This window comes from Trichosurus vulpecula (genome assembly GCF_011100635.1).
Source record: "Trichosurus vulpecula isolate mTriVul1 chromosome X unlocalized genomic scaffold, mTriVul1.pri SUPER_X_unloc_1, whole genome shotgun sequence".
NCBI classification, from domain to species: domain Eukaryota; kingdom Metazoa; phylum Chordata; class Mammalia; order Diprotodontia; family Phalangeridae; genus Trichosurus; species Trichosurus vulpecula.
Genome location: NW_023494377.1, coordinates 3705639 through 3718600, shown reverse-complemented (window position 1 = coordinate 3718600; position 12962 = coordinate 3705639). Strand labels below are relative to the sequence as shown.

The window sequence follows — 12962 nt, the reverse complement described above, 5'->3', positions numbered from 1 at the left end:
AGAAATTCACCTTCAGTAAACTCTCCAGGGTCTGAGAAATGGAAGGACTAGCTGAGGAACAGCTGCCCATCACATGAGGGGGAAGCGCTTGATGAGCAACGCATGCAATTTACCACAGCCAGTCCCGACTTTTCCCAGAGCCCTCTAGAAAAACTGCCTTCTTCAAGGTGAAGGACCTCAAGAATCCCTCACTTATTACGGTGGTCTGAAAAAAGATTGGAAAGATCCAGATGTGTGGGTGTATTGGACAAGGGAACCAAAATGTATCAATATACCAGGACTCAAACTCAAGGTCCCCTAGACCATCTGTAGGGTAACCAGTGGTTTGTAGCATGGGACTTGCACAATTGGTCATATCAGGGCCCTGAGGCAAAGGAAAATAAAGAAAAACATCTGTCTGGCTTGTGCCTGTGCTCCAGTGAATTTCTGGGGGCCCCGCCCCTTTCCCACAATTCAAGGAGGAGCTGGCTAGTGACATCAACAATTTGGAGGTGGGAGAGGGAGCTGAATCCATGGGCCACCCCTTGATATTTCAGCTGGGTATGCCCCAAGGGAACCGAGGCGCCGCCAAGAGCATGACGGATTGAGAGTTAGAGACAATGAGAACCAATGTGGATCATGTACAAGTTCAGGGCTGTGAGTGCAGGCCAGGATCTAAAGATATCAGGGAGGCAGGATTCACAGCTGGTCACTGCAGGAGCACCAGGCCTATCAGGCCAGTGACCAGGCTAACTTTGGATGCTCCAGGAAGAAGAGAAGAGGGTACCTGTGTAGCCAAATGATGCTCATTGATGGAATACAACAATATGTGAGGTTGTTGTTGCTCAGTTGTGTCTGACTCTCCATGACCTCATTTGGGGTTTTCTTGGCAAATATCCTGGAGTGGTTCACCATTCCCTTCTCCAGCTCATTTGACAGATGAGGAAACTGAGGCAAACAGGGTGAAGTGACTTGCCTAGGGTCATACAGCCAGGAAGTATCTAAGGCCGGATTTGAACTCAGGTCCTCCTGACTCCAGGCCCAGCACTATCCACTGCAGTGCCACCTAGCAGCCCCTACAAAACTGTAGGGTTTTAGAACTGGAAAGGACCTCAGAGGCTAGTCAGTCTCAGTTGAGACCAAGTCTCAGAGCAAGTAAATGACTTTGTATGCCCAGGGTCACAAAAGGCATAGGGATCAGGAGGATTTAGGTCCTTTCATTGTGCCCTGGTAGGGAGATGCCACTTCCTGCCTCAGTTTCCTCCTCTGTAAAATGATGAAATCGGACTACTTTGTGTGATCTCAGGCAAGTCCTTTCCCCTCCACAAGCCTGTTTCCTCCTCTCTAAAATGAAGGGTTTCTATGTGATGGCCTCTGAGGTCCCTTCCAGCTTTAACCCCGTGATGCTTCAGATTTATATCGAGATAAGATAAATTACATGTGGCACAATTAAAGCTGAAAGCCTCCAACAGACACTTAACACACTGTGTCGGTAGCCACTGTTTTCATAAGCAAGGTTCAAGACTTTCCTGGGGCACATAAAGCCCTCCCGCCCCAGTCCATCCAGCTCTGCTTACATTCCTTCACTGTGGCACAGAGGCGAACTTGGGCTTTCAAGGGCTAGGTCAGAAGTGGGTAAGGCCTAGACAGGGGTGGAGAACCTGTGGCCTCAAGGCCACATGTGGCCCTCTAGGTCCTCAGGTGCAGCTCTTTAACTGAATCCAAACTTCACAGAACAAATCCCCTTAAGAAAAGGATTTGTTCTATAAAACTTGGACTCGGTCAAAAGGCTGCACCCAAGAACCTAGAAGGCCACATGTGCTCCCAAGGCTGCAGGTTCTCCACCCCTGGACTAGCAGGTCCTAAGGAACCAGAAAGGTTCCGAGTACAGTTATCCTCTCCATACCGCCACTCTCCCCATCACAGTTTCAATATGTCATGGCTTGGCATAAGAAATTAAATGGGAATTTGGAGGGAATTTTGTGGAAGCCACACACAAAGCCCAACAGACAACACAGAAAAATTTAGGAACTCCGAAATGCATAAAATACATGCATAGCATTGCATAATAGCAATCCAAATTTTACAACAAGGTACTGCAAATACCCCATAAAAGAAAAAGGAGCTTCAGACTTCTTCTCTGCTACTTCTGCGGGGATTTGCTAGATCCCGGGGGTGCTGCACTCCTCTCCCCCTTGACGTGGAAGGGATAACTGTACATGGCTGGCGATGGATGGCCTTCTCCAGCATCCGAACACAGACTAGCTACGTTTGGAGAAGACCGGCTGCTGCATGGCCAATTCTTTTTCGCTGTAGCAGCCCTCTCATACTGTGTGCCAAGTAGTACACACCTGTGCCGACAGAGGAAGCCTCCCAATGAGATCACAGCTCCTTCCAGGCCCCCCAGGGGAGGGGGCAGAGCAGGGACTGCAGCACCCCCTTTCCAAATGAGGACACTGAGGCTCAAGAGAAGATCACACAGATTGTGGCAGATCCAAGAGCAGAACTCAGCTTCCTAGGCTTTTGGAGGCTGCAGAGGCAACAGAACTGTATGGTTTCCTTGTAAAGAATGTAATGCCTACCAGTATATGCAGGAGTACGTCATCTGTGCTGTACAACAGCAGGCAAGTATTCACAACACAACAAGGAAGAGAGAGAATTCAGCAAGGGACTGGGGCAGGGGGAGAGAGAGACACAGGGACAGAGACAGAGGGACAGCCAGAGAGAGACAGAGGGACAGGAACAGAGGGGCAGATAGAGGGACAGAGACAGAGGGCCAGCCAGAGAGACAGAGGGACAGAGAGAGGGACAGGGACAGAGGGCTGGACAGAGGGACAGAGGGAGGGTCAGAGAGAGAGGGACAGGGAGAGGGGCAGAGACAGAGGGACAGGGAGAGGGACAGAGAGAGAGGGACAGAAGGCTGGACACAGAGACAGAGGGACAGACATAGGGATAGAGAGAGGGACAGAAGGAAAAGGGGACAGAGAGACAGAGACAGAGGGACCAGGAGAGGGACAGAGCAACAGCCAGAGAGACAGAGGGCTGGACAGAGGGAGAGAGGGACAGATAAAGGGACAGAGAGAGCGACAGCCAGAGAGACAAGGATAGAGGGACAGAGACAGAGGGATGGCCAGAGAGAGATCAAGAAGGCAATCATCTCCAGCCTCTCAGAGTGAAGGAATTTTTTTAATCATCTAACTAGTACCTCTGGTGGATAAAAAGTCAATTAAGACCTGGGTTCAAGTCCCACCTTTGCATCCTGGCTGTGTGGCTTTAGGTCAGAGGTACCAAACGTTGGCCTCCAGAACCAGACTCAAATGTGACTGGGAAATATTTAATAAAATAAATAAAATACAAAAGAACCCCATTGCTCCGTGGCTTTCTAAGCTGGTACGTGGCCCATGGGCAGCTTTATGCACGGCTTAAGTGGGTGCCACTTCGATTGACTTTGTCCCCACTGCTCTAGCCAAGTCTCCCTGAGAATGTGCCTTGGAGAGAAGGGGCCGGCCTGCATTGGTCAATCCCAAGTCCAGTGTTCATCCCCAGTTCCCCAAAGAAGGTGCCACAGAGAACTTGTTAGAACTAGAACAAGGAGACCAGGGGAAAAGAAGCCCAAAGAAAGAAGGACCACTTGTTAACCATACGAGATAAAGGATCCCAGGTCCTTTCACTGCAGAACCAACGCTTTTTCTATGTGTCCTACCAACTCCCTGGTTCCTCCTCTGTAAAATGACTTCGGATTTCTCTCCACCAAGCACCAACCACATAGAAGTTCACTGAGGGCGGGGGAAATCTGTTTCTCTTCATAGCTTTAGCTCAGGGTTTTACTCTTTTGTAGTCACTCAACAAATATTTGGAATGACTAAAGACAGAGGGCTGAAACAGACTCTAAATAGAGAATGTCAGAGCTGGGAGGGACGCTGCTGTCATCATCAAAACTAGCATTTATAGGGCACCTACTATATGCCAGGTACTGGGCTAAGTGTTTTACAAATATTATCTCATTTGATCCCTGGGAGGGCCCTTAGAACACAGAATGTCAGAGCTGGGAGGTGCCTTAGAAACGCAGAATATCAGAGCTGGAAAGAACTGTAGAGGTCGTTTAGTCCAACTCTGCCATTGTACAGATTTGAAGACTGAGGCCCACGGGGCAGCTAGGTGGCACAGTGAGTAGAGCACCGGCCCTGGAGTCAGGAGGACCTGAGTTCAAATCCAGCCTCAGACACTTCACACATGTACTAGCTGTGTGACCTTGGGGAAGTCACTTAACCCCAATTGCCCTGCCAAAAAAAAAAAAACAAAAAAAATTTGAAGACTGAGGCCCAGAGAAGAAACAACTTACCCAAGGACGTACAGCAAATTAATAGGCACCAGGAATAGAACACAGGTCTCAAGCCTCCCAGGGAGGAAATCACCACACTTACACTCTGCTAGGAGTGAAACCTCAACAACAGGTTACACAAAAATCAGCCTCCATTAGGGAAGAGATGTGGAAATAAAGTTTCCCTAAGGTTCAAGATTGAAAGAAAGACTGCTGCTGGGTTTTACCAATGTCATGTGCCAAAGTTCTATTGGCTCCTCGGAACACTTGGCCATTCTAGCTCCATGGTTGATTTCATTAAAACCTTCAATAATTCTGATTTGTAATGCCAGATACCAAATGCCAAAATGGTCACGTGGACACACACACAAATTGTAAAGATCATTCAGGGTGTGTGTGGGGGTGGGGCAGAAAGAAGCCTCCAGGAATAAGGTGCTCACCTTCGGATTTTATGGCCTTCTCTTATACGAACTGGACTATTCGCTATCCAGTAGAATATACAGATCTTTGAGGGTACAAATTTTTGTTTTTAATCTTTCTATCCCCAACAACTAACACTGTGCCTTGCCCATAATAGAAGTTTAATAAACGTTTGCTGAATTGAATCCAACCTCTTGAAGGGGAAGAATAAGAAAAACTTTGGCTAATTCCATGTCCTGGGTTCAAATTTTGGCTCTTCTACTTACTCGCTATGTAATCCTAGGCAACCTTGTATTACATCTATCATTGTACATGTGACCCTCAGCAAGTCACTAAACCAGGGGTGGGGAACCTGGGGCTGGCCTAAACCATTAATGGTCCTAGGAAATCTCTAAGACAATAAGTTGGTAAAAAGACGTTGATTTGCATTGATACAGGAAGTCCCCTCACAGGACCTTCAATATACCAATAAAACCACAGTTCTGAATCCAAAAAGTGCCACAATTCACTGCGCCCCAAGGAAATCAAAGTGTTTTGTATATACCAAAATATTCACAGCAGCTTTCTTTGAGGTAGCAAAGAACCAAAAACAAGGCAAATGCCCATTGATTAGGGAATACTAAAGAAATTGTGGTCCGTGAACGTGTTAGAACATTACTATGCAGTAAGAACCAGACAATATGAGAGCATTCAGAGAAGCATAGGAAGAATAACATGAACAGATGCAGAAGCAGGAAAATGATATATACAATGACAATAACATAAATGGAAAGAACAAACAAAAAACCCTGAATGCTGTGTAATTATAATAACCAAGCTTAGACTACAAGAAGAGCTGAGAAAATTCACCTTTCTCCCTTCTTTGGGGAAAGAGGAAAACCTATGGAGATTGCACAGCCCGTCAGATGGGATGGATGTGTTGGCTGGATTTGATAAATCTCTCCCTCTCTCTCCCTCTCCCTCTCCTCCCCACCCCCCATCTCAGATATTTCAAGGTCATATGGAAGGTCAAGTGGAGAACTAGCCATTTTCCCCAATCGTAATGACTTCTCAAATCTCTTGAAAATAGAAATTATGTGCAAGAGATAAAGCTTTTTCAACTGTTTCCACAGTATAGGACACCCAGAACCAAAATGAGGTAGGTGGCACAGTGAGCAGAGCACCAGCCCTGAAGTCAGGAGCACCTGGGTTCAAATCCGACCTCAGACACTTGACACACTTACTAGATGTGTGACCTTGGGCAAGTCACTTAACCCCAATTGCCCTGCCTTCCTCCCTCAAAAAAAATTTAAAAAAAAAGAAATGGCTTTGTTACAAAGGATAGTAACAGGTTGAAAAAATTTGAAAGACTTAACAACTCTGATAAAAAGCAATATTCAACCATGATTCCAGAGGACCAGTGATGAAGAAGATTGCCCACTACCTGACAGAGAAGTGTTGGACTAATATGGAGAACAAGACACACATTTTGGACATGTTCAATATGAAGATTTGTCTTGTTTGACTATGCTCAATTATTACAAGGGTTTTGTTTTTCTTTTCTCTGGAGAAGGCGGATGGAGAAAAAAGTTTGATAATAGAAGAAAAAATAAATTAAATTTTCAAAAAGGATGTTAAAGGAGTAGGAACATATTCAAAAATTAAGGTGATATTAAAACAAAAGGTATCAATAAAAGATGAAGAGAGATTGCTATCAGTAACGATATATTAAAGCTGCCTGGCTTGGAGATTTTTAAGGAAGGGCAGGGTGGGAAGACAAACAGTTCTGTGGTCTGGACAGGACAAGCCGCTTACTTTAGCTTCTAGCTACAGCAGGTGTTTAACATCCATTCCAGCTCACAGGAGAAAATGGACTGGAATATAAATGGCTGGAATATATTTCCTACCTCCACTATTTTCAGCATCCATAATCCACAGAAGACAAAGGCCTTAGCAAGTTGGCCCATCTGGCCGTATTCTTTTCTTAGGCCTCTTCTAACCACATCTATAGATTTTGAGGTTACACGATCTGGCAAGTTTCAGGAAGGAAGGGTCAAGGGAGGGAAGGGCAGAGAGAGAAGGGAAAGAAGAGGGGAAGGAGAGAGATTGAGAGAGAGAGAGAGAGAGAGAGAGAGAGCATACAACACCTAGAATGTCAAAAAAGGGCTTTACTCTGACTTAGAAACTTTCTAACAATGAGTCTCAAAAATGAAATAAACTGCCTTGCAAGGTAGTGAGCTTTTTGTCACTAGGGGAGTTCAAGGAGAGGCTGAATGGTTTTTTGTTAAAGAGCATCATAGACTAGATTTAAGCATTTTATAGTGAGTTAAACTACATGACTGCAAGGACTCTTTCAGTTCTGTGTTGATATGAATCCTCTTCCTCCCTCTCAAAGTAGTGCATGTGTTTATAATCCTAACCAGTGGCTACCTCTCAGCAGGCAATTTTTATGGTTTTCTAGTCTAGTGAATACCATAACCTGTCCCTTTCTGGGGCTAGAGACTGCAGGTATTGTATAAAGCCGCCATCTAATTAATAAGTAAACAATTACAGCAAACATATCTTCTCCCTCTTCACCCCCACATTCACTCCCTGTTCTTCTGGCACAACATGCCTTTCTTTAACCTTTGGTGAACAGAATTATGCATGGACACACCCAATGGCCTGTCCTAGAAGTCCAGGAGGGCACTCAGTAGATGCCAGGAAGGTGCTCTTTGTCACAACTGTACTGCATAAAGCCTTAGACAGTCACAACCAACAAAATGACTTGGAAGCCATTTGGATTACCTGAACCCAACTGCTACTGGCAAGCAGTAAGTCAAGAGAGAATGCAGACTCCCAGGAGAAAGGTCTCTAAAGCTGGAAGCCCAGTAATAACAAGCAATGTGGCTGCCACTATTTCTTCTCCCAAATCTTAGGATTTCAAACCATCCTGTCCCCATTTTTCAGATGGGGAAAACTGATGCCCAACATGGGGAAGTGACTTGCCCAGGGCCACACTGAGGTAAGGGCTAAACCCAAGTGGCACGTCAGCTGCCCGAAAGCAGGGACTCCATAGCAGCAGGTACTCATTAATAAGTGCTTGTGATCACTGATGTCAAACCCCACTGCACCTGCCCTCAAACATCCACACTGGGCCCAGGTACAGGCACTTGAGAAGTCAACTGACTCAAAAAGAAAGAGAAAAGAAAAAAAAAACAAGTTATAAGCTTTTATATTTGTCAGTGGCTTTAAATTTCATAATCCGTTTTCAAGCCAAGACGAAAGAAAGTTAAGGATTGCTCCACCCAATCTTAGCCCTCCGTTCTCTAGGGTATATGCTTTGGCAGAAAGGGTGGGTCTGCCTGAACCGATGGTGGGGATGTTTATTATTCTTACTCTAGTTCTGGCCTCCCGTCAGCAGGCAGAAATACACCCCCCCCCCCACACACACACACACAGCGGTTCCAAGCCTCTGAGTCAGCTGTGACCATCCAGGAAGGCCGGCAGTGAGGTTCCTTCAGGGAGTGACCCCCTGCCCCCATCTCTCCCGCTCCATCCTCCCCGCTTCGCTATCTTTACCCATCCAAGGGCATATCTTTTGTTTCTGCCCTGAGCCCTACTCAATGGCCACTGGAGCCGGTAGATGAAAACCCATGTGTCCTTACTTAGGCTAAAACTGACTGCGACTTAAGGCCAGCACGCTCAAGACAAATGCAGCTGGGGCAAAAGATACTTTGTGGAGAAGATCCCAGCCCGTGTATTTACACTCGCCCCCGCCCCCGCCCCCACCTCCCCAGGTCTTTTCCCGGTCCCCAAGCTCATCTGCAAACATCACCATGACAATAGCAATAATAAAAATAATCATGGGAAGGGGACTTTCTGGACCAGCTGAGCACTCCCCAGATCCCGGCGGCTTTCTGCAATTCTTCTTCGGGACCAGGCATCTGTTCAGGTTGTCACCCAGCCACAGGCCCCACTTCCCCGAGAATGGCGGATGAGTGAGACATCTGCCAATGAAAGGCATCTGCCAGGGAGGGGGGGTCCTTTGGCATACAACGGAGAAACTGACCTTATAAGGCCAGCGCTCCCGAAGGGGACGCAGGGAGGGGAGCAGAGTTCGGGCTGGATCGGTAAGCGCCAGGTGAAGCCCCCTCCCCTCCACGCCAGCGGGCAGCTCCCCCGACAGGTGTGCGTGTGTGTTTGCGTGCGTGTGTGTCTGTCTGTGTCTGTCTGTGTGTCTGTGCTCGCGCGGGCGGAGGGGACCGGGGGCAGCGGTCACTTACTTCTCATAGCGCCGATGAGGGAGTTACCGTCTTTGATCACGTCTTTTATGAATCTGTTGGTCCGCTCCAGCTCCTGCTCGTAGCATTTGAGCCTCTCGCGGAAATCGGGGCTGTCCAGGTAGCAATCGCTGAACTCGAGCGGGGGGTGCCCCATGGTGCGGATGCGGGTCTGGGTGCGGAGCGGGGCCACACACACACTGCGAACAGAGCGAGAGCGAGCGAGCCCAGAGAGGGCGCATCAGCTGCTGGGGCGCCGCACCACCGCGCACGGCACCGCACTGGCGGCTGGGCTCAGGCGGGACTAGGGCCGGGGCCGCCGCTCCAGGCTCTCAACGGGAACCACGGGCTGCCCCGGGCTGCGAACGCCTCCCTCCCTCGGCTGACCCAGAGAGTTACAGCTGTGGGGGCCCGGCCGGCCGCTGCCCAGCGCTCCGCATGCTCCCAGCCCGCCCCCGCCCCCGGCTTCGCCTCGGCGGCCCTGGCGCACGAGCCACCCGAGGGCAGCGGCGGCCGCAGATAAAGTGGCCTCTCGAGCCCGCCCCGACTCCTTCCTGGACAATCGCGAACGTGCCACTTCAGCCGGGCCGGGCCGGGGGGCGGGGCGGGGCGATCTGGGGGCGGGGCCTGAGTGCCGCCCGCTCCTCCCCGGGATTAACTGCTAGACAGTCCCCTCCAGCTCCAAAGGTTCCTTTGATCCTGACCCTAGCTGGCCCCGGCCCGCTTCCCTCTGCTGCTGGGCTCGCAGGCAGCCGCGAGCTCCCAGGGCCCGGCCCGCTCTTAAAGCTAGCGAGCGCTCCAGGCCGCCCCCCACCCCGGAGCCCAAGCACTCATGAGCCGGCGGCGGCCTCCTTGCCCTTTCCCTAAGGCACACCAGCTGGCCCCCGGGATCCCCGGGCTCCCGACGCAACTCTGGCTGCTGGCACGCAAAGGGTTAGCGCTGCGCGGGTGGAAGCCCTGCCTTCCTCGGGCAGGCGGGAGGGGTCGGGGAAAGAAAGAGAGACGGAGACAGACCGAGAAAGCCCCATACAATAGCGGCGGGAGCCCGGCGCTTCCCTGCGGAAACTGGGGAGCAGTTGGAGCCCTCGGTCTCCAGCTGGAAAGCGAGGCGGTCTGGGAGTTGTAGTCTTTCCGTTTCCCAGACAAAGGACACCACCCCACCAGGAGCATCCCTTCCTTCTCTCTCCGTCCTGATGGAACTCGGCAAAGTCTAAGGGGGCAGGTGCCCCGGCTGTGAGGACAGTCAGAAGTGACCCTGCCTCGCCTTGGGTGTCTTAGAGTATTTTATTTCATCTCTATGAACCCTAGAGCTCAGAAGCCAGCTAATCCAACCCTCTTGTTTTTCAGAAGAGAATCTAAGGACCAAAGAGAGGGGAAGTGATTTATACTAGTAGCAGAGTCAGAATTTGAATCCAGGTCCCCCACCTACAAATCCGGCACCTTTTCCACCGTAGGGAAAGCCTACTTACTACGCAGCTACTTTTTTCTCCCGTTCCTTCTCTTTCCCTCCTCTCTTTGTAGTGTACTCTTCCACTGGTTTTCCTCATTTTCCTTTTCATTGGCCTTTGATAAGCTAGTAGACCATGCCGAGCTCCATTGAGGGCCAGCTGAATCAAAAGGTCACTGACCCTCTTCCAGCCCTTGGATCTGACTCAAGTCAAGTGGCTCCCTCAGTGCCTCAGTTCCCTAAACGAGAATTGGAGCCGCCCTGAGGTGCACTGGGTTCTAGTGGAAGGTTCACTTGACTTGAAAGGAAAAGAAGTGGGTTAGAAACCCCTTGCTGTCCCCTACCATCTGTCTGTATAACTGGAAGCAAGTTAGCATCCTCCTCTGTTTCATTTTATCAGTAAAATCAAATGAGTTAATATTTGTTAAAAAAAAAAGAAAACAATTAGTGTCTCCCCATTTTCCTCAGGGAAGCTATTGTATGGGCCAGATTGTATATGTGTGTGTGTATGTGTGTGTGTATAACATATATATGTATATATATATATATATGTGTGTGTGTGTGTGTGTGTGTGTGTATATTATATATACTCCTTCCCTTCTCTAAAGTAGGAATGATAGTACTTACACTGTATCTCTCACAGGGTGGCTGTAAACCTTAAAACACCATATAAACTCAAGCTCATACGAATGGAAAACTCAGTGGGGGTTATCAGTAATCACAAGAATTCAAGGTAGGCAAGGGCTTTGGAGATTATAGATTACAATTCCCTCATTGATGGGGAAACTGAGGCTCACAGAAGTAAAGAATACAGTGAGTCAGTGTCAAACCTGGGACTGTAATCTAGGTCTCCTGATTTTTTCTAACTTGTTTGGGCAAGTTCATAGTCATCACATTCCATATGATCCAACCCCAATGTAGTCACTGATCAGTAAAGTCAGCAAGTCAGTCAATAAACACGTATTTAACACCTACTATGTGCCAGGCACTGTGCTAAGCACTGGAGATACCCCTGAAAAAAGCCAAAAAACCAGTTCCCGTTCTTGAGGAGCTGATAGTCTGATAAGAGAGACAGTGTGCCAGATATATTGGAAATAATCAACAGAGGGAAAGCATGAAAATTACAGAGGGTGAGGAAAGACTTCCTGCAGAAGGTTGGGATTTTAGTTGGGACTTGTAGGAAGCCAGGGAAAAGCCAGGAGCTAGAGATGAGGAAGGAGAGAGTTCCAAGAAGGGAAGACAGCCAGTGAAAATGCCCAGTCAGGACATGGAGTGTGTTGTTTGAGGAATCACAAGGAGGCCAGTATCAGTGAGGCTCAGAGTACATGGAGGGGATGACGTAAGAAATGAGAAGAGAAAGTTCTGAAGGATTTTATATTTGATCCTGGAGGTGATAGGGAGCCCCTGGAATTTATTGACTCCAGGAAACTGACCAGGTCATACCTGTGCTTAAGCAAGATCAATTTGATAGCTGGGTGAGGGATAAGAGTACAGTGGAGAGAAACTTGTGTCGGGGACACCAATCAGTAGGCTATTCAATAGTCCAGGTGTGAGAAGGCCCTGCACTAATATGGAGGCTGAAAGAGTTGCCAGTGATGCCTAGGTTTTGAGCCTGAGTGACTGGTGGGACCCTTAACAGTAATACAAAATTAGGAGGGTTTGGGGGAAAAGGAGGAGTTCCGTTTTGGGCATATTGAGTTTAAGATGTCTTCTGGAGTCCAGTTCAGGAGTCAGTTCACATAGGCAGTTAGAAATTCGAGGCTAGAGGTCAACAGAGAGGTGAGGGCTGGATAAGTCGATTTGAGAATCAACAGTGCTGATGTGATCACTGAATCCATAGCAGCTGATGAGGTTACCAAACAAAATAGTATAGAGAGAGGAGAGAAAGCCCAGGATGGTGCTGTAGGGGCCACCCAAGTTTAGCGGATGGACAAAGATCCAGCCAAGCAGAATAAGAAGGAGTAGGTCAGATAGAAGGGAGGATAACCCGGGTAGAGCCATGTCCCAAAAACCTGAGAGAAGAGAATATTAAGAAGAGGGTAATCAGCAGTATCAAAGGCTGCAGAGAGGTCAAGGAGGATGGTTGAGAAAAAGTCATTAGGTTTGGCAATTAAATCATTGGTAATTTTGCAGAGAGAAAGCTTTGGTCAAATGATTCGATTGGAAGCTAGACGCGAGGCACCTATTGTGGTTGACCTCTTTTTGGACACAAAAAGGAGCAGAGATAGGGTAACAGCTGGCAAGGATCAAGTAAGATGGGGGTAAGACATGGGCCTGTTAGTGGGAAGGACTGAAAAATTTTAGAGAAGTGAAAAAGTGAGGATGATAAAGGAGAGCAATCTGCTGGGGTACGAGTGAAAGTGTGGCATCAGAAGGGGGCCCGGTCTCAGCGAGAGCCAGAAGTTGAAAGGAGTGGGAAAAGAAAAGTTTAAGATGAAAGCAAGTTTGTTACTATGGAACAACTATTTGTTGTGAAAGACAATGAATGATTTTCCAAGGGTAAGTGGAAATACTACAATTATTAGTGGCAATGGTGTCACTGATGCTGTGAATT

The 12962-nt window shown here is 48.3% G+C and overlaps 1 protein-coding gene across 1 annotated transcript in view; it reads right to left on the bottom strand.

The window, feature by feature from the left end:
• OPHN1 (oligophrenin 1) overlaps positions 1–9513 on the bottom strand; it is a 276933-nt gene extending 267420 nt beyond the window's left edge. The window contains exon 1 of the mRNA XM_036740449.1: positions 8965–9513. Coding sequence (XP_036596344.1) covers positions 8965–9118 — 154 coding nt within the window. The 5' untranslated portion in view covers positions 9119–9513. The remainder of the gene's footprint in view (positions 1–8964) is intronic.
• Between the last annotated feature and the right edge of the window lie 3449 nt (positions 9514–12962).